Source organism: Vigna unguiculata, chromosome 7 (genome assembly GCF_004118075.2).
Source record: "Vigna unguiculata cultivar IT97K-499-35 chromosome 7, ASM411807v1, whole genome shotgun sequence".
NCBI lineage: Eukaryota > Viridiplantae > Streptophyta > Magnoliopsida > Fabales > Fabaceae > Vigna > Vigna unguiculata.
In genome coordinates, this window is record NC_040285.1 from 38980001 (window position 1) to 39002963 (window position 22963).

The 22963-nt window shown below is 31.4% G+C and overlaps 3 protein-coding genes across 4 annotated transcripts; 2 read left to right on the top strand and 1 right to left on the bottom strand.

Moving 5' to 3' along the window:
• Positions 1-7937: 7937 nt before the first annotated feature.
• Positions 7938-9522, top strand: LOC114190784 (omega-6 fatty acid desaturase, endoplasmic reticulum isozyme 1). The gene has a single exon (XM_028079816.1). The coding sequence runs from the start codon at positions 8114-8116 to the stop codon at positions 9248-9250; it is 1137 nt and encodes a 378-aa protein (XP_027935617.1). The 5' UTR covers positions 7938-8113; the 3' UTR covers positions 9251-9522.
• A 1431-nt stretch (positions 9523-10953) lies between these two features.
• LOC114191964 (vesicle-associated membrane protein 727) lies at positions 10954-14851 on the top strand. 2 transcript variants are annotated; one of them, XM_028081442.1, is made up of 7 exons: positions 10991-11157; positions 11356-11486; positions 11579-11822; positions 11911-12109; positions 12188-12308; positions 14336-14398; positions 14545-14851. In XM_028081442.1, the coding sequence occupies exons 3-7, from the start codon at positions 11633-11635 to the stop codon at positions 14686-14688; spliced, it is 717 nt and encodes a 238-aa protein (XP_027937243.1). In that variant the 5' UTR covers positions 10991-11157; positions 11356-11486; positions 11579-11632; the 3' UTR covers positions 14689-14851. The 2 variants fall into 2 exon arrangements, with proteins under 2 accessions (XP_027937242.1, XP_027937243.1); XM_028081441.1 differs by lacking the exon at positions 11356-11486 and having other exon boundaries at positions 10954-11157.
• A 1259-nt stretch (positions 14852-16110) lies between these two features.
• On the bottom strand, positions 16111-22006 carry LOC114191963 (coatomer subunit delta-like). Its single transcript, XM_028081440.1, has 12 exons — positions 21873-22006; positions 21685-21741; positions 21091-21130; positions 20036-20259; positions 19436-19678; positions 19174-19348; positions 18700-19004; positions 17432-17630; positions 17189-17342; positions 16819-16881; positions 16622-16718; positions 16111-16521 (listed from the first exon to the last, which is right to left on the bottom strand). Exons 2-12 carry the CDS (start codon positions 21685-21687, stop codon positions 16432-16434), a joined length of 1593 nt encoding a protein of 530 aa, XP_027937241.1. The 5' UTR covers positions 21688-21741; positions 21873-22006; the 3' UTR covers positions 16111-16431.
• Between the last annotated feature and the right edge of the window lie 957 nt (positions 22007-22963).

The window sequence follows — 22963 nt, forward strand, 5'->3', positions numbered from 1 at the left end:
TGACACCTCAACATAGAAAGAATTTTTATTGTGATTTGTATTAAAGATTATATGACATTCAATACAGTGACAGGTGGCACTGAGTTCTTATCTTACTTTATAAGAAAAATTTATAACATTTGCACACATTACTTCAGTTTAGAGTCATTTTATCCCTATTATTGAATTAGTTTGTACTTTTGTTTTCATTATTAATTTTTATCAAGAAAAATGTTTTGATTATTTTTTATTAGCCTTTTTTGTACCATGTTCATATTATATATATATATATATATATATATATATATATATATATATATATATATATATATATATATATATATATATATTCTTTTTGTTTTTCTAACAAGTTGTAAGACGTACTATTATAAACCGTTTATCTTATAAAAGGCATGATACTTAATAGAGTCAAATATCACATTTAAATCTTATCATACATTATCAACATTAATTCTTATTTATACTATAGGATGTACTGTAAATTACTTGTTGACACCTCATCACACTCAGAAAATATTTTTATTATGATATGCTTTAAAGATTATATGACACTCGATACACTGACATGTTGCATTGAGCTCTTATCTTAGTTTATGAGAGAAATTTTGTGGCAATTGATCACTCATTACTTCAATCCAGAGTCATTTTACCTCTATTATTGAATTAGCTTGTATTTTTTTCTTACCTTATTAAATATTATTAAGAAAAAATTGTATTGATTATTTTGTATATTAACCCTTTTTTATACCATGTTCATATTATATGTATTGTTCTATTTTTCTAACAAATTATAAGAGGTATTAGTAAAAACATTTTATCGTATAAAAGGTTTTATTCTCATATTTTTTTTCTAAATTAGATGACACTTAATAAAGTCAAATGTCACATTCATACCTTATCATACTTGATCAGCATGGATTCTTATCCATAGTATCGTACTATAAATTACTTGTTGCCACCTGATCACACTCAGAAAGAATTTTTATTGTCATTTGATTTAAAGATTACATGACATTCAATATATTGACACGTGACACTGAACTCTTATCTTAGTTCATGAGAGAAATTCTATAGTACTTGATCACACATTATTTCAATTCAGAATCATTTTACTCCTATCGTTGAATTAGCTTGTATTTTTGTTTTACATTATTAAATATTTTCAAGAAAAAAATTTGATGATTAGTTTTTATTAGCCTTTTTTTCATACCATGTTCATATGTTTACATATATTTAAGTGAATGTACACTTTTACACACACACACACACACACATATATATATATATATATATATATATATATATATATATATATATATATATATATAAATATAAATGATAGAGATTCTATTTATGAGAAATTAATATATGTGTTTCATTTGTATAAATATTATAATAATATATTATAATTTCAATATAAATATAATTATAATTTTTTTATAAAATTTTTTAAAACGTAAACAAGTTAAACAAAAAAGTGTTTTATGAATTAGCTACTAAATAAATTTAATTTAATTTTAGAAGAAACTAAATTACTTCATTTAAAAGTTGTTAAATTTATTTGTTAATTGAAGGAATACATAAATATAAATATAAGATACATCAAGAACAAATCTTAAAAAGCTCTATAAATCTTTTTTGTTTTTTGATTGAAAGTATTTTATTCCCCTCCTATTTTATATTTGTTCATATTTGATGGTTACCACCAGATGTGAAGAAAGGGGTGAATGATCTGAGTCTCTCTTATTTATTACAATTTACTACAGCAATATTAATTACAACTATTCCAGGCAGGTTTCTTCAGTTCAAAGTGATTTTACTTTGTTATAGTTTAATTTGTAATTTTCTTTTACATTATTAAATATTGTTAATATGAAATGCATAAATTTTTTACTATTTTTATTACTTATTTTGAAATCAAGTCCTTTTACTTTAAATAAACACACAAATTATTATGAATAAAAAAATGTAAACATGCATGATGTAATATCTCATGAGAGTAATTGTAACGTCCCATTTAATTATTAAACGAAATTAAAGGAAACGTCACGCGATAAAAGTATAGCAGCGTAGTCTTGGGGTCCTTAACTCAACCCCTACAAAAGTCGGGCACACCACGATGTCAAGGGAAAGCTGAAAGCACAACTAACAAAGAGTGTAGAGTAGGAAAACGTAAAACGATACAGGGGTCGTAGCCCTAGAGATAACATGAATAAAATAACTCTAGCCCCGATGGCTAAGCAGCGGGATCGTCATTCCCTTGTTGACCACGAGAACCTCGCCCATCTGCTCCCATCAACCAAGTTGATGATCATCGCAAGAAAGAACAGCCACATACAACACAATCATGCAACAAAACGGGTAAGCTAGAGCCAACAACATATGCATCATACAGTCAAATGTATTTTCATCATTTCACATCCATATAACAACCAAACATGTTATGACCCTTCATTCGATACACTACGACTCGACTCGACTCATCCGGATACGTATAACTTAGTCGAATTCAGCGGATGCTTGCACTTATGGTGGATACCTCTGCTCGACCCTGAGCTGCTCGACCCTGAGCTACATGTTACAAGTGTTATGATGAATCAAATTTCCCTCACCACAAGGTTAGCCCTTAATGGATTTCAGGCCTCTTGCTACTCTCACCACAAGGGTCAGTCCGCTCTAGGTGAGACTAACTGGCTCCTCAGAGTGTCAGGATGCAACCTTACCTTGAATTCTTACCTAGTTATACAGATGGGGCACCACCATGGACACCCACTAACAGGGGCCATGGGATTACGTCCCGACCACTGAAGCGCAACCTCGAAAGTCTCACCTAGAGACCCCCAAGGAAATTTACAGGCTGACATAGACCAACATTCATAAATCAGCAATGAAAGAACATTAAATCATATTTACATTTCCATACCCATCCCTGAGGTTAATTCCTCATACATATCACATTTTGAATCCACATATTTGCTCATCGCCACCCCATGAGTCTAGGGCTTCACCTCATATCAATACCATGTTCCTTTAGTTCCAAACCACTCATTCATTTCACATGCCAAGTTCCCACAACACCCATCATTCATCATTTATGAATCATATCACGCATATACAGCAGGTCATTAGGCATACATTCATACATCAGTACATACATCTCATCATGGCAGTCATACCCAAACAATTCCAAGCATAAGAGATTAAATACGCAACCAAACGCCACACTGTCTCGCCCAATCCCTCGCTCAGACTGAAGGGTCTCGCTCAGGCGGAACCCCTTCGCCTAGGCGAGGGCTCGAAGGAGGAACCAGGAGCCAACGCGGGATCTCGCTTAGGCGAGTTCCTTCTCGCCTGGGCGAGATGCTCGCTCGCTCAAAAACAAGGAGCGGGTCGCCTAGGCGACCACTCGCGAAATCTGGTCTAGGCGAGCCCCTATCTGTCTCGCTTAGGCGAGACTGACCCGCCTGAGCGAGATTAACAAGTCTCGCCACTGTTTCACCTGCAGCAGCCAAGTTCTTCACCCAAACAGTTCATGCAATATACTCTCACGCATCAAAACGAAATATCACACCATAAAATCAACAACCAACTCATACATGGTTCAGAAGAATGACTCGAAATTAAAAACCCTAACTTCCCGTACCTGAAAATAGGTTCGTACAGGACGTTCGACGCGTAACCAAGGAGCACAGCAGCTCTAGAACTCACTAAGGAGCTGAAAACAGAAAGTGCACGGAACAATGGCAGATTAGTATTAAACCCTAACTGCGAAAATACAAGGGAAAGCAAAAAGGGAACTCCGATGATCTAGAGGGGTACTTACGTGGAGTAGAAACTAATCCGGAGCTAGCTCGAGAGACTTGGGGAGGAACCCTAACAGAGCTCTAGTGCGGAAGGGGAAGGTGACGGCTGCTGAGTTTCTGCAAGAGTGAAAGTGAGTGTGGAATTAGGGCAGACCTAAGGACTTTATACGTTGGGCCGGCCTTAGGCCCACTTACAAGGACAATCCACTAATCTTTAGGACAAAAATTATAAAAGGGCCTTACAGTAATTTCCTTTCTCTAAAAGTAATAATAGAAACATTTTTTATAAAAAGTTTATAAAAGATAATATATATATATATATATATATATATATATATATATTGTTTTTCAAATAAATTAAAAGAGGTGTAAGTAAAGATATTTTATCTTGTAAAAGATTTTATTCTCATAATATTATTTTTTAAATTACATGACACTTAATATAGTCAAATGTCATATTTATATTTTATCATACTTTATTAGTATGGATTCTTATTTATAATATAGTATGCACTGTAAGTTATTTTTGACATCTTGTCACACTCAGAAATGACTTTTATTATGATTTAATTTAAAGATTGCATGATATTCAATAAATTGACAGGTGACACTGTGATCTTGTCTTATTTCATAAAAAAAAAATCTTTGTCACCTCATCATACCTTACTTCAATTTAGAGTGATTTTACCTTCTATTATTATTTCAGATGTAATATTTATTTCGCATTATTAAATTTTAACAAAAAAAATTGTTAATTATATTTTATTAGCCTTCTTTTCATACCATATTCATAATTTAAATTTGTTGAAGAGATTGAAACGTAAAATTATATATATATATATATATATATATATATATATATATAATTATTGATTGTCACCTTAAACATTATAGAGATTATATTTAAAAGAAATTAGTATGTGTGTTTCATTTGTATAAATATTATAATAATATATTATAATTACAATATAATTATAATTATATCTTTTTATAGAAAAATGAAAACGTAAACAAGTTAAACAGAGAAGAGTTTTATGAAGTAGCTAACAAGTAAATTAATTTAAATTTAGAAGAAACTAATTTAGTTTTTTTAAAATAGTTTAATTTGTAATTTTCTTTTACATTATCAAATTCCTGTTAATAAGAAATACTACTCTTTTTTTGTTTATTTTTATTACTTATTTTGAAACCAAGTCCTTTCACTTTAAGTAAACACGCAAACTATTGTGAATAAATAATAATTAAACCTTCATGATAAAATATCTCGATAGTAATTTAGTTTTTTAATAGTAATTATAGGAATATTTTTTATAAAATGGGTAATTTATATATATATATATATATATATATATATTACTATTTTTTAAATAAGTTGTAAAAGGTATTAGTAAAGATATTTATTCGTATCAAACATTTTATATTCATATTTTCTTTTCTAAATTATATGACACTTGATATGGTCAGGTGTCATGTTCATGTTTCATCATACTTTAATACTATAATTCTTATATATAGTTTTTATTTATAGTATAGTATGTACTGTAAATTATTTATTAACATCTCATCACATTAAAAAGGATTTTTATTATTACATGATATTTAATATACTTATGATTAACATTGAAGTTTTATCTTATTTCATGACAAAGATCTTTTTACACATGATAACACTTTTTATTTTGTATTATTGAATATTACCAAGAAAATAGTTTATTGATTATTTTTCATTAGTTTTTTTTATACCATGTTCATATTTTTAAATATAATATATTTAAGAGAATGTTAACTTATATATATATATATATATATATATATATATATATATATATATATATATATATATATATATATATATATATATAAAGTTATTAAAAGATAATGTTACTTTAAACATTAAATATGATAGAGATTATATTAAATATTAGAATACATTATAATTATAATTATAATTGTAATAATTTTTTTATAAAAGAAATAAAAGCGTAAATAAATCATACAAAATTATTTTATGAATTGGCTAATAAATAAATTAATTTTAATTTTATATGAATCTGGTTTATTTTTTTAAAAGTGGTTAAATTTATTTATTAACAGAAGGAATGCATAAATATAAGCTACGTCAAGAAACAAAACTTAAAAAGTTCTATAATTTCTTTTTTCAATTGAAAGAATTTTATTCCCCCTCTTCTACTATATTTATTCATCTTTGATGATGGTTATCAAATTTAAAAAAATAAGTGAATGATTTTAGTCTGTCTTATTTGTTACAACAATATTAATCACAGCTATTTTAGACACATTTCTCCAGTTCAAAGTGATTTTAATTTGTAATGGTTGAGTTATTTTGTATTTTTATTTTACATCATTAAATATTGTTAATAAGAAAGACATACTTTTTTTTATTATTTTTATTACTTATTTTGAAACCAAGTCAGTTCACTTTAAATAAACACATAAACTATTGTGAAAAAAAATATTTAAACCTATCTCTCGAAAGTAATTTAGATTTTGTAAAAGTAATTATAGGAATATTTTTTATAAAATGGAAAATTTATATGTATATATATATATATATATAGATATAATTATTCTTTTTTTTTCTAATAAATTGTAAGAGACATTAATAAAAATATTTTATCTTATAAAAGATTTTATTCTCATAATATTTTATTCTAAATTACATTAGACTTAATATAGTTAGAAGTGATATTCATATCCATCATACTTTATTAGTATGAATTCTTATTTATAATATAGTATGTGTTGTAAGTTACTTAATGATATATTATTACATTCAAAAAAGACTTTTATTGTGATTTATTTTAAAGATTACATGGCATTCAATATATTAACAGGTGATACTGATATCTTATCTTATTTCATAAAAACATTTCTTTTTAACCAGATCACACGCCTTACTTCAATTTAGAGTGATTTTATCTCATATTACAAAGTTAGATGGTATTTTTATTTTACATTATTAAATATTACCAATAAAAGAAGTTATTGATTTTTTTATTAGCCTTTTTGATATCATGTTTCTATTTTTAAATATATTTAAGGGAATATAAACTTATATATATATATATATATATATATATATATATATATATATTTAAATATATCAGCTGGGCCAGTCTGCCACTCTTGGGCCGAGTTACAATTTTTAAACTATGTTTTGGTGACTGTTTGGTGGCGGACCATGCCGGGCCAACGTGACCTACCCTATTAGTGAGGAAGCATTAATATTTGACTCACCAAATTCAAGAATTAGATGTTCATGATCAATGATCAAATACAAATGCTGGCACACGGATTCTGGAATCCCGCTGTAGAAAAGCAGTTCATTATTTTTCTCTTTTCTTTTCAATTATTATGCACTATTTCTGAAGATTCCCCTGTCACTTAACTCCCTTTTCTGGGAACGTGATTTATGTATATCAGTTTCAAAACATATTCTTTTCTTCCCCACTTTATCAGCAGTAATTTATTTGGCCTGTGGGAATGGTTAAAAATCTAAAATATTAAGGAGAACAAAAATTAAGTACTGATTTTACATTTGTTATCTTATCATATCGTATATGTATTCTACAATATTTTCAAAGGGTTGCATGGTTAACTTCTTTCATCCATTTCTCTTGTTATATTTTAGTCTTCCATGGTTGAGTATATGTTACTTCACATCTCACAATAAAACTTTCCGATCTCTCTTAATACTTCAAGAGTATGTCGTACATTATACCGTATACTTTTTGCGTTGTCTATTCTTCTTTTTAGTTGCTTTGAAATTAGTAACACAATACAAGGCCCAAAGGAACTGAACTTTGAACTATCAATTAATGTAACTTGTTCACTCATCTTATAGTTTCTATAAATGAAGAAGAAATACTTTTATGTGATGTGTGGTGAACATGATTGAAGAGCATGCATGCAAGAGAGCACACTGGTTTTAAAGGGCGGGTTTGTAAATCGACCATTACACTACAAACCCTCTGTGCTTCGTGTCGTTTTTGTCGCTGTGTTTGGTTCATGTCAACCTCACAGTGACATATACCAGTTTTCTGCATGTAGCCTCACACGTATACAAAATCATGGCCTTACACCTATTGAGTGAAATTAATTAATGATCCATCGAATGTGCTTCTGTGCCGATTACCTTTCTGCACTGTGTCCCTGTCTGTTTCCATAATACAATAACTCATTACCTTAACTGAGGAATATTCTGTGAGGTTGTGTTGGATCTATATTACATTTAGCAAAATCTGAACCAAACTCTCTTATACTTCACACAGATTCTAGCAAAGAAAACAATGGCAGATTGGGGCTGTGTCACCAAATTTGAAGTTCAGCAAAACCCTCTCTTAAGGGTTCCAAACACAAAGCCTCCGTTCACTATTGGCCAACTCAAGAAAGCCATTCCCCCACATTGCTTTGAGCGTTCCCTCCTCTCTTCATTCTACTATGTTGTTTCTGATCTTTCACTGGCCTTCATTCTCTACACTGCCACCACCTTCTTCCACCTTCTTCCTCACCCTCTTTCCCTCATTGCTTGGCCAATCTACTGGGTTCTCCAAGGTTGCGTTCTCACTGGGGTGTGGGTGATTGCTCATGAGTGTGGTCACCATGCCTTCAGCAAGAACCAATGGGTCGATGATCTAGTTGGTTTCACACTTCACTCAGCACTTCTGGTCCCTTACTTTTCATGGAAAATAAGCCATCGCCGCCACCACTCCAACACAGGTTCCCTTGACCGTGACGAAGTGTTTGTCCCAAAATCCAAATCCAATGTTGCATGGTACCACAAGTGCTTCAACAATCCAACAGGAAGGGCTGTTTCTCTTCTCATCACGCTCACACTGGGATGGCCTCTGTATCTAGCCTTCAATGTTTCTGGTAGACCCTATGATCGTTTTGCAAGCCACTACCACCCTTATGCTCCCATATATTCAGACCGTGAAAGGCTTCTGATCTATGTTTCTGATGTTTCTTTGTTTTGTGTCGCATTCTTTCTCTACCGCGTTGCAACTGTGAGAGGACTGGTTTGGTTGGTTTGTGTTTATGGGGTGCCATGGCTCATCGTAAATGGCTTTCTTGTGACCATCACGTATTTGCAGCACACACACTCTGCTTTGCCACACTATGATTCATCAGAATGGGAGTGGTTGAAGGGTGCTTTGGCAACTATGGACAGAGATTATGGGATTCTGAACAAGGTATTTCATCATATAACTGATACGCATGTCACTCACCATCTCTTCTCTACAATGCCTCATTACCGTGCAATGGAAGCAACCAATGCAATCAAGCCTATATTGGGTGAGTACTATCAATTTGATGACACCCCATTTTACAAGGCACTGTGGAGAGAGGCAAAAGAGTGCCTTTATGTGGAGCCAGATGAAGGAACTTCACAGAAGGGTGTGTATTGGTACAGGAACAAGTTTTGATGAAGCAAACAATGGGACATTTGTTTTTGTGATGTATCAATGAATTAGAAAGTTATAAATAAGTGGATTTGTCCCTTAATGAGTTGTGTTTTGTGAACAGTTTGTTTCCGTTATGGTCATAATTGAAAAGTAATTGTGTTCTTAATTATATGTGGAAAGGGATGTGTGATGTATGCCTTTAACTTTCCTCCACAAATACTCATAGCAATGTTGTTGGTAATGTTTGTGTTTAGGTGTTTACCTATGCTTGAAGCTTTGTGAAACAATAAATATTCATCGTTTTAATAATTATTTGTCAGATATTTGATTATTCCTGGTTAAGGAAAATAATGAAAGCATGAATCAATTAATAACCTCAAATTTTTCACATGAAAATTCAAAAGAGCTACTACGAGAAGAAAATATTTAAAAAACTCTAGTTTTTTTGTGTGTATTTTCAATATAAAGCTTTTATCTAAGTAAAAAAAAAAATGGTGGATATGAGTTTTGAGGCAAATATTATAGAAGTCAATTATTAGTATCGGTTTTATAAGTGATTTTGTATAAAAATTACTGATACGGATATATATTTAAAAAAAGTACGTAAACGAATAAAAATGATTAAAATTGTAAATTCTAAAACCGATTTAGTTTATTAAAAATATGAAATCGTACATAATAATAATAATAATAATAATAAGTTTTCTTTTAAAATTAAAAGTCGTACTTTTCAAAATGTGCAATAAGTAAATTTTATACAAAATTATACTAATTTTGTAAAAAAGCCGGTTTAATCTCCCAATCAAAATTATATTTTTTTATCTATATCTTATTCAAAGATATTACTTGTCTATTCGGAAAATCAACTTGTATATTAATATATATGAATGAAATTCTTCAAATATTATCACACTTAATAAAACAGCATGTAACAATTTTTAAAACACAATTTTTTTTTTCTCTACAGATATAATGTTATGTTGCGTTAGTATCTAAAATTAAGAAAAATTTAAATTGCTTCACTTAATTAAGTCTATAAGTTTTATCATTTATTATTAGTCTGCTCCTAACATGCTAATGTTATAAATAAAGTAACACATCTTTTTAATTGTAAACTATTTAAAAATAAATAAAAGGTTTCAAGCACAATATAACTAACATATAAAATTTCATAAACAAAAATGATGATTTTTAAGTGAGAGTGTTATTGAACAATAATATAAATTTGTACTTAAAGTCTTATAATACATATTTTATTTCCATGCTTTTTATTCTTAGAAGATCTCACGATAAAAAGAAACATATTGTATTAAGAGGTAGAATATGAAATGAGGTAAATGTTAGTTATAATTTTTATGTTCCGTATTAAAACTTTTCCGATTCAAATGTAATTGTGAAATACTATTTCACAAGTCTAAAGTCTAGAAAAAAAATTAACCGTCATTAAATTAAAACGATTATATTAAAGTTTTGAAAGTTTTAAAAAAGAAATATTCAAGTTTGAAAGAAATGAATTCTAATTTATAACTTCAGGAATCTAAAAATACTTAACCCTAAGTGTTAACTTTAGAAACTTTTGTCTAAAATTTAATTAACAATTTAACACCTGATTTTTTAAAAAATGTATAAAAAAAATTTAAACATGTGATTTTTGTGTGTGTTTAATTTAGTGTATTTACAGTTTAATTATTTTCATAATGAAATTGAAACTTGTTATTGTCTGATTAGAAAATCAGTGTGGGTGTCATTCCTTCTTATCTTAATACACACGCAAAGGAAAAGATAAAAACAACAAGAAAATTGAAGAATTTGTGTTAGGCAGAAGCAGCTGAAAGACCAAGTTTCTTCTCCAAACTGATAAAGGCTAGCGTTGTGATTGTGTTTGTGTTGGGTCTTTGTTGGATCATCTCCTTCGCTACTTCACTCAGGTTGTTATCTTAGGTTTTCTCTTTCTGTCTCTCAATTTTCATCTAACAAACAATTCGCACTCAGATTCGTAAATCTCTCTATTAGATCACATGGTTCGAAACCCGTCTTTTCCCCATTTTCATGTCCGTCTCATAAAATTCAGGATCTGAAACGAATTGTTGAGTTGGAGTTTGACTTTAGATTTTTGACAAATTCAGAGTGTGCATGCACTGATGCAACCCCGTTCCCTTATCGTGAATCGAGATTTCTCTTGCGATCATTGAACCTTTTGAATCAAATTAGGTTTAGGTTCCGACTTCGATTGGATTTAGCATTTAGGGTCTGTTAGGTCAGTACTTGCTTATTGCGATTACAGTATGTGTGTTTTTTGTGATTGGTTTTTCGTTATTTACATTTTGGATTGGTTGTTGTTGGATTCAGGTGTTGGTGTAATTGTTTGTACCTTCTCGCGGAGGAACTTGTTGGAGATTGGAGATGAATCAGAGGGGTTTAATATATAGCTTTGTTGCCAAAGGAACTGTTGTTTTAGCGGAACACACACAGTATACGGGGAATTTCAGTACCATTGCTGTTCAGTGCCTGCAGAAGCTACCTTCAAATAGCAGCAAATACACGTATTCCTGTGATGGGCACACCTTTAACTTCCTCATAGACAATGGATTTGGTATTTGTTTTTATGTATTATTGCCTGCTCTACTGATTTAACTGTTAATACATATGCCAATGTCAGAATTTTGTTCTCCGCTTTGCAGTTTTCCTTGTTGTTGCTGATGAGTCAGTTGGAAGGAGTGTTCCTTTTGTATTTCTTGATCGGGTGAAGGATGACTTTATGAAGCGCTATGGAGCAAGCATTAAGAATGATAGTACCCATCCACTTGCTGATGATGACGATGACGACGATTTGTTTGAGGACAGATTTAGCATTGCGTATAATCTTGATAGAGAATTTGGGTTCGTTGTTACTGATCCTTTTCAATTTTTGTTTACTTCTGTTTGTAGTGGTTTTAAATTTTTTATCTGGTTGTGCAGACCAGCACTCAAGGAGCATATGCAGTATTGCTTGAATCATCCAGAGGAAATAAGTAAACTATCAAAGTTGAAGGCTCAAATAACTGAGGTTAAGGGAATAATGATGGACAATATTGAGAAGGTACGTATATGTAACTAAGCCTAAAGTGGAATGTTACTCCGCTCTGAATCCTTGCACAAATGCTAACTAGTTATTTTTGGATATGATGTTAGCGTTTATGTGATCTTCCTTAATTTTGGGGAAGGGTGGAAGGAGTTGTAAATAAGGGATGATAACATTAATATTGCATGCTGTTTCAAACTAGTGAAATTTTCATGTGGTTTCCTAGTGAGACTCATAAAAATGTGAAGCCCGTATGCTTAATATGTATTTGTATTGCTACGACATGATAGATATGGACATACTGAAAATTCTTTCTAATATAAGATATGATACAGCCTACATATATTAACATGAATTTAGGGGCGGATAAACACCTTACATAAAATGCACAAAATGTTAATAGAGAGAGTTTACCATTGCTCGAGAAATACATGACTATCTTAGCGTATGCGGTTATTCCTATGTGTCTTTGAACACAAACAATAAAAGTTAAAACACAACAAAATGTAGAAAAATAAGAAAGGCTGGGTAGTGGGATTATTATCCCCAGCCCTTTCTCAGCTTTTTCGTTTGCCTTCCCATTTCTGAAAAGTGAAATCATATTCCATGGACCATGGCATTCGATGTCCAATTTTTCTTAATAAAGTTAACCACAATATGAGATTCATGAGAACTTGAATTGAACTTAAATATCAGTTGCTCTCATAGTTCACTACACTGGACTTTCTTTTTCCATTTTTCTTTGTGGACCACCGATGGAGTTTTTGTATTGCTCAAGAAGGGAAAAGGACGATTTAAAAACAGAGAAGGGTAGAGAATGTGTCACTGCACAAGGACTGTGCTGCTTTCTTATTGTTATCATTAATTAACTTTTCTTATTGTCTTCTTTTATGTGTAATATTTTGTTTGGTTGTGTTTAAAATATCAAATGTTAGGTTTGTGCTATTGAAGAATTACTCGGTGGGTGATGTTCTCTACAAGTTAAAATAAAATACTTTTAACTTTATGAGCTCTTTTTTTGTCTGTCTTCTATCATACAAATATTAGCCATTTATTTGCCTTGTTAATAGAGTAGTAAATGAAAGGCATGTTAGGGAATTACTAATATTTTCAATATACATATGAAAAAGGATATTAGTAACGTTTCTTAATCACTCATCAATAGCCTTAAAAGAGAGTAAAAATGGCATTGGTGTTTGAAAAGATGTATACTTTTGTATTTTGGCTTTAGGATTGTGAGTATGTGAAGACTGGCTGCTGAAGCTTTTTCTCGTGCATGTATAAAAGACTGGCAGCTTCTGTTTATTGAGCCAAGACTTTTGGAAGGTTTTTAGGCTTGAGAATAAAAAATATTAGTTTCCAGTGCATGCATAAGAGATTGTGCTCATATGGCTGGTAAAATGACATGGCTCATACAAGAAATGTTTTCATATATTTGAATTTCAAGTTTAGGCATACTAAAAGATCCTTTCCTATCACACAGGACCATTATATTAGTTGGAGAGAGACATTTCTCTGAGTAGATACCTGCCACTGTGGGTTATAAGGTCCTTTAGCTGTATTTAGAACTGCACCTTTATTTCTCTGTCTGAACCTTCTATTGTTATTTTAACAAGAGAGGTTCTGGATTAAATATTTACTGGAAATGTCCATTTTATGCCATGGTAGCTTGATGAGATTGCTTGGTTTGACTTCATAGCATATTAGTAGGTTCTTCAAAGGCTGTAATTCAATAGTATCCTTTTGGTTACTCATAAATGTATATGCGTAAAAGCATAAGTTCAGTGTTGTAACAGTTAGACCAACAAAAGGGATATTGACGCCCCTCAGTAGGTTTGGTGGATTGATATTTAAAAAGGTATGCTACTGTAGAATTTGACCCATGTAGGATTTAGGAAGAGATTTTCATCACATTAAAACTGTCATTGAACTGGTAAATCGAAACTGAAATAAGAGACTGCTTAAACATTTCAACTTTTTTCCAAAAGCCACTTTTCTCTCAATGTTAAGCACTTCTAAAACATTTGTTTTTTTCCGTTTTGAAGGTTTTGGATCGTGGAGAGAAGATTGAGCTGCTGGTGGACAAAACAGAAAACTTGCAGTTCCAGGTATGTATTATTGTCCAAATTAAGCATTTGCATATCTCCTTTTTTAATAAATACTTTGTTTATCTAAAAGAAACATTGTTTGAATCAACTAGCCTGAATTCTGAGATAATCATACGGATGCTATTGTATTTCCCATTCAAATTTAGGCTGACAGCTTCCAGAGGCAGGGCAGGCAGTTGAGAAGGAAGATGTGGCTGCAGAATCTCCAAATGAAGCTGATGGTGGGAGGAGGAATCCTTACCTTAGTCATAATTCTGTGGGTTATTGCATGTGGGGGTTTTAAATGTTGATGGAACCACAAGAAGTTGAAGTCATAAACTGTAATTAAGCTTGTGTGGAGAACTGCTAGTTATCTTGAATCAAGCTTATACTTTAGATGCCATTTCTGGATTTGTTGTGTATATCATGACAATGATTTTAGCATTATATAGACTATTGCCACTTTCCCTGTCTTCCCAGTTTTTTTTTTTATTTGTTTCAATTAAAATTGTTAACTGTAGCAGCAGGGTTATGCAATTGCATGCTTCCACAACTTCTATTAGCATTAGCCTGAGACCTGTCCGGTTACCAGTAGCCGAAAACTCAACCACAATTTGACTTTAACAAGATACAACTTCCATTAGCATTCACCTGAGACCTGTCCCGTTACCAGTAGCTGAAAATTCCAAAATTAAATTTTAGTCGATAAGTTTCGTATATAATATTTAAATTTTCATCAATATTAAAATAAACTATTAAGTATAAATTTTAATATTAAAACTACTCTAAGTATCAACTGAAATTATTTAATAAATTTTAACATTAAAACTCTTAAGTAAAACAATTTAAAAACTTTAAAAACGTAATTTTATATTAAGACAATTCTTAACGTAATTGATAAACATACTATACTAAAGTGTCCTAAATATAAAATAAATTTAGTAAATGTTCAATAAAAGAAATTATTTCATTTTTTTAAAGTTTCAATTTATTTCATTTGTATTCCATTTGGGTTAATCTTCTTTTCTTGGATTGGATTCATTTTGTGCACATCCTTCTCATGTGTGTGGAACCTTCTCCCTTCACACATTTTTTTTCATTGATGAAAAAGGATAAGTACTTCTCCATTTCAACAACAATTGTGCTGCAATTTACAATAGGAAAAAACTCTGGATATTCTACACATAATATGAGTTGCCTTATATGCCGATCTGCTAACGTATTGAATACTATAATGAGGATAGGTAGTAATAAAACTATGAATCTGACTTCCAATGAATCCCCTTATTCTCTAGTCATTTGGACTGGCTAACCCTCCATATAAAACACTTTCATATTCTTGTGTACCCTAATATTAAAAGATAAAGCATTTTACTAAAATAAAAAATATTTTAAACTGCATGGAACATTAAAAAAATGAAATTAGAAATTTTATTTGTCTTCCAACATATTTGAGACCTTCCATAGTTAGTTACAAGCTCCTCTAGCTGTAGTTAAAAAAGTGTTTGTGTATGACAACTTTCTTTTCGACCATGGTTGTTACATGGGATTGCCTGGGTTTGGCTTTGTGACATATTAGCATGTCCTTCCACGGTTGTACGTCAATAAAAGACTCCAACATTACACAACCGAATATTGCATATTCTATAAGCATTCGCAAGAAATCCCAACTCACATCAAAGAACAGAGGTGAGGGAATAGAAGTTCCACTTTAAATACAGTACGGATTCAAATTAGAAGTTAAACTTCCCCGTCTAATTCAATATAATAGAATAGTGTATTCGATTAGGATGTTTTAGAAAAATACAAGACTCGTCTATCACACAGAAAATGGAAGCTTGGAAATGCATCCTTCCACATAAAAGATACACATGCTACAGATACACACACTTAAGTATTAATTGTGATAAATCATACTTTGCGAAGTAAAACTAGTAAGTACAAATTCATGAACTGAGAGGAGTACAACATGGAGAAGAAAATCCTATCCATAAAAGAACTGCGACTTTAAAAGCAAAACTGTTATAGGAGCTCAAATTCAAGAGAAAAGTCAATCACACAACTTGGTAGTTATCCGTTATCAACTGTGTTCTCTGAGCAAACTTGGGGGGATTACCACCCTTCAATGGAATGATGTTGGTAACCTGAATTGAACAGTCAAAAAAGAATAAGTTTAAGCTCCGTTAAATCAATGTTCGGCTCAATTAATGTGATCATTTTGAAACTTGTCAAATATAAACAAACCTTGAGATCACTAAAAGTATCAGTAGCCATAAATCGAACTGAAATAGGAAAGAAAGCTGATGAATCTGCTAGAGGAACAACAAACTCCATGGACCCACTGCCAAATATGTTAGTCAGACAAAATAAATGTAAAGAGAGATTAAAGAGAGAGAGAAATAATAGATTAGCTACAAAAAAATACTCTAGATTAAGCACACCTGCGGTTGGAATTATCAATTAGAAGGACAGACCACTCCAAAATGGAATTCCTGGAATCATACCTACAAAACCAGTTTTATAATAAATCAAGATCGTAACTTGAAATTAAATTATTTAGAAAAAAAAAACATAATACTAATTATCATAATAAAAAATTTGTGATAGAAAAATCATCAAGTTTACTAATATCGCAACTCAAGTCATTAGATTCAGTACTTACAAGTTTCTAAGACTGCAAACCACGATTAGCATGCTTAACACGATAACTTATAATTAAAACCATCAGCATTTTACTTCAAAACTCAACCCAAAACACTAACTATGGTTGTCCCTAACACTTATTGTGAGGAAGGAAAAATAAATCCGTACCTCCATTCCCCATCAATCTGCCTAACAGATGGGGCTTCACGAAGAGCTGGAAGAGGTACAAAGATCACAACATTCCGCAGATCAAACAATGATGAAGCCTCATATTCAATGCTGACATATGTTTCATTTCCAGAAGAGGAAGGCCAACAGTTGACTGCAATAGAGACAAATAGCAGACTAAGTTATTACTACATCAATACAAAAGTAGTAGAGCGCATATATCGATTGTAGTTATTAACTCACTTGTAAGTGGCACCATTGACTCGTCAGTACTTTGCATTCTCCACTTCAAAAGACCAACACCTCCAGCATCACTGGCTTGACCAGTGGGGAAAGGTCTGTTGGGATCCTTTAGGCCTAGTATAGAATCATTGGAAAATAATTCTTTATTCATGTTAGGGTGTGTCTTGAAAGCGACAGCTTGATTGTCACCAGTTTGGACCTGCAAAAGTAAGGCACAACATACAAGTATTAATACTCTTAATTGACCTACTGGACCTATTTCTGCATTCAATACCAGTCTTGAGCAAGAAAAATATCTAGGAGCACTATAGATGAAGGAAAGTGAGGATCAACATTAATTACCATGCAGAAATTTTGAAAACAGTAGGGTGAAACAAAACAAATAAAACTGGATCTATTGGCATGACATGTTGCATTTCAAACATACATATACCTTTTTTGTTTTTCCTGATTCAATGATGAAAGAAACTAGAAATCCATGCTCTAACCAAATTGATTATTTCAGGAAACGCTTTGATATACACTACATACCAAAAGCACCAGAATACTTCATCAACAAACCAAGGAAACAACACTATTATCACACTACAGGCATTGTAACCACCACTTTTCCTTTCAATGTCCTCTTTCTTCCTAACTGAATTGCCACTGCTATACGTTCTCTTCTCCTTTTCGCATTTTCCCTTTCTCTTACTCCCTCATAATTCCTCTTTTGATTGTGCGTGGCAAAAAGATTATTTCAATGACTGAGTACACTTAGAGCTACTTATATCTAGGTCTCATATAAAATGTCATTCTAAACTTATGGTTAACTTATTTGAGGATTTCACCAGGCTTAAACACAGACTGCTTTTGAAACATTATTCTTTTGAAAATTAATTAATTGTCTACCTGATATACTACTCTTATAAAGCATGCAAACTGTGGACAGTATGAGGACAGAGTAAAGAAAACAATAAAAACAAAATATATTAGTCAGAGGAAAAAATCTGTTTCATAGATCTGAGGAATTTGTTCTTGACATGACACAATAGTGTTATTTGATCCATATAACTGATCCCACCTACCAAAAAAGGTTTTGATTATTTTCCTTGTAGGAAAAAGTATTTCATATTAATTTCTTTCCCTTAATACTGATAAATTTAGCAAAAAATTTGTCATAAAAATAAATAATCAATAAATTAAAAAAAAAATACTATTCAAATTATAAAACCCAGAAGCCTAGTGGACAGACACATATTAAGTTAGAGACAGTGAGAATCTGATACCTGTACTTGAATATGTCCATCCTCTTGGTTAAGAATTTGGAGAGACAATGTGCCTTGAACATCAAAATTACTAACACCACCATCTCGTTTCAGTGTCACATTTAGTTTCTCCTCAACAGTCAAAGTGATGGGATCAGTAGGTGGTGGGGCGGCACCACGAGACTGGGAGAGTTTTGGCTGAACATCTTCAAGAATGACCTCACCTTCCGCTTTCAATGATTCCAAAAATTGATTTGTCCTCTGAGATTTACCAAGCTTCATACCAAGACCTTTTGGTGGAGCAGTGGCTGATGAAGTTGGACGACCTAAGCAAGAGGTCAATGAAGTACATAAATGAAAAGGCTACTCATTTAACAAATGTTAATTCAGGATATAGAGTAAACCGCAACCAGGGTACAGCATGCTTCAATACCCTTTTAAGTCATTACATAAAAAGCATTCTAGAAGGATTCAAGAAAATCTATGAAAGCCAACCTTTAGGCTTGGTTGAAAAGGAATCAACATCAGTAGCCAATCCAAAACCAGAGCCGCTTCCAAAACCAGTTCCACTGCTAGATATACTCAAATCACTAAAGCTATTTTCAATTCTACCGGAGCCCATTGACTGCAATGGACCAAATCCTCCTTTATCACCTCTGTTCTTTTCAATCTGTAGAACACATGACTTAATAAAAAATATGCAATCCCAGGCTTTACATATAAGCATCACAATGAAACATAGATCCTTCAATCATACCTTGCTTTTATCAATCTCACTAGCTTTTCTCTTCATGACATCCTTAGTTTCATTAATCTTGCTCTGCAAAACCAACTTGTGCAGCTTCTCTTCATGACTCTCCATCTCACAGTATTGCTTAACTTGTGCAACAGTCACATTTTCCTTGTGCCCCAGAGAGATGACTTCATCAAATGCAAAAATCAACTCAAAGGCATGTTTGCAAATACCCTCTTCATCAAGGGAGTACGAATATTCAGGTACCTAAAAGTATTAAGGAATGAACTGACCGAATGACTCTAAGAAGACCAATAAATCCAAAACAACCTCCCACTGCAACCATTTGATCAATCTTAAACCCTCCCTGACCCTTCCTATAGAAATCAAATACTAAATGCTATGTTTATGGTAAGAGAAGCCTATAAACAAATAGATTGCACAGTTAATACCTTTTGAGAAAACCAATATGACAGGAAATTACTAAACAAGGCACAGATGAGACAAGTCATATTGGAGAGAATACCATTAATGCCACAAACCAGATAACAAAAGACAAGCAATTGAAAACAAATTTACGTAATAACATAAGATGTCAAAATTCAAGCATCAGAAAAAGGATACAAGTTTAGAGAGAAGTCTCAGAGTTTCCAAATCTTCCAGTATGTTGCTGTTTTTGTTTGTTACAAGAAGCAGGTACAGTGCTTCTATTGGCTGGTAAACATAGCGCACATTCTCAGTCTCAACATATGTGTGTTGTTTTCCAGTCCCAACCAACTTGGGAAATGCTGCTAGTAGACCCTCAATTCTTATGCGAGTCATGTCCACAAACTGTCTAGAAACTAGCACTGCAAACAAAGCAAAAGTCTTGACAGCATGAGAGCAATGATGTCTAATACAAAATTATTTAGGCACCATCAAATTCAACATCAATTCTTGTTAAGGTTTTTCTTTATAAACTAAAAAATAACCGGAATTTAAAAAAAAAAAACAATTAACGACAATTTATAAAGTATTATTGAGAATTCTACACGACTAACAGATTGAATTATCAAAGTAAGGATTCCATAAATATGCTGCTTAAAGTCTAATGAGAAGTATCCTACACACTACTACAGATATAGAAAACATACAACACATTCGGGTTATGCTTCCCAACTTAATCATACAGATTACTACGTCAGAATTGGTTTTGTCTCCAAATCTTAATTTCACAATAAGTGATAAAAAGTAGCTTTTACTTAATGTTGAAAATTTCACAAAATTGGCATAAATTTATTTGAAAATACAATTAAACTCATCCAAAATCAATTTTACAAATGCGGTCATTCAAACACATTTGGTGCACTTTAAAATCAAGTTTCCCTGTGCTCACGAAGACACACACAGACCTTTTTTTTTCAAGGGCGCAGAATAAAAGTAACATAGTTACAGCTTATGTGTCTTAAGAATTCAAATTCAGATCATACTCTAGTTATGAGCTTTTGTTTTAAGATGCTCCTTGAATAGACTGAATTTCTAATGTGTTTTTGTTCACTTTGGTGAACTTCTCATTTAGTGGTGTACAGAAAATATGAGGACTAAACATGGGAACAAAACCACACTATATCAGTGAAAAAATACCATCAACAAGGAAGGAACATGGCAGGTTAAGAGATCTAGGTCTGCAGAAAACTAACCTTTGCCAGATTTGCTCACAATGGATGCAGCAAGGACAACCTGTTAGACAGGTAAAATGAAAAGATTAATGGTGCAAAGGGAAAGTAAAAAGTTGAAAAAAAGAGAATATGCACACCCCATTCGCAAGGGAACTCAGTCATTGCACATTCCACCCTCATCATCCCAACTAACATTTGGAAACTAAATTGATCTTACTACGATGTGTGGCACTAATTGAGTATTACATTAAACATTCATAGTTCCATAGCTATAATCAAGAGAGACAAAAGGAACACATGCAGCATAAGCTACGCCAGAATATCCAACAGCACCATGGGGTTAAACATTATACAAGGGCTTCTATTCTCAAGCAGATCACGACGTATTACTATGTCCATTCGGCCTGTAATTCTAGATCACAGGATAAAAGTACATACACACAAGAACATAACATTTCTAGGGGGAGAATCATGCCACCAACATCAATATAGATAACAGATAAAAAGACACGACAAATGACATGAAGAAACTACAACAACAAAGTAATAAGTGTCAAATAGTTTAACAAAAACAAGTCCTCCAGTATCAATCCATAGGAGTGTAAGGATTATTACCATCTTTTTCCGCTTAATTTTTGAAGAGCAGAAAGTGTTTCTTGTGTCCAATTGAATCTACCAAAAAATAATTAAACAGTATTGGAAAGCGGTCAGATCCAGAAGTGAGGTATTCAATGAGATATAATTGAATGGCGAATCAGAAGTTAGAAGAAAATGGTGAAAGTGGAGACTGAGAGAGAATTTACCAAGACGCGATCTGAGATCGGAGAGCGCAGATCTGATCTCAGAAGGAGAGAGCTGAGACTAGAGAAATGGTTTCACTGAGGAGAAAGATTACAATGGAAGACAAAGGGTGGTTCATCTCATGAAAACTCCTGATTTTTTTTTTTTAGGTTATTTTATTGGACTGAAAAAATAAATAAATAAATGTATATATAATTTTTTAATTAATTATTTATTTAAATTAAAATTACTGATATAAAACATATATAATAAAATTATAAAAATTATTTATCTATATTATTATATAAAATGATACAATTTATTGTATTATTTTTTAATTAAAATATTTTACTTATAGAACATAAAAAATTATTTGTTCTTTAAAAACAATAAATTAATTAATTTTTTATTTTAAAAATAACTGCTACATAATTTTAAACTATAAACTTTGTAAAACATTTATTTAATAAAATTAATAATTTCTGTATATTTAAAAAAAAAACTAAATAATTTCTCTTTTTAAAAACAAGTTACATAATTTTTTAATATTATTTTTGTAAAAACACTATATATAGGAAAATGATATTTTAACACATCTTTTTTAACCTATTTTTAACCCAGTACTTTAATCACCATTAGATCATCTATTTTGATTTTTTCTAGTGATGTAATGTGATGATTTTGAAGTGGTGGGTTAAAAGTGGGTCAAAAAAAAGTTGGTTAAAATATCAATATCCACATATATATATATATATATATATATATATTAAATTTTCTATTTTTTTTAAATAATTATTCATAAAAATAATAAAATTATATATTTTTTAACGTGATAAAAAAATGTGATGTGTTTTAGTTCTCTATAAATTAAAATTTTAAATAAATAATTTTATTCAAATTTATGAATTATATCTTTCATTTATAATACATGCAATTATACAAAAATAATACAGTTTTTTAATCGACATTAATGTCATTATTTTTTATTTAATAAGGAAATCAAAAGATATTTTTTGTTTAACTATTGTATTAATCTTTTTACATGAGAGTCTAACTTTTCCACCAAAATATAATTATTTAACTTCTCCATTTAAAATAATTTAACCATACATTT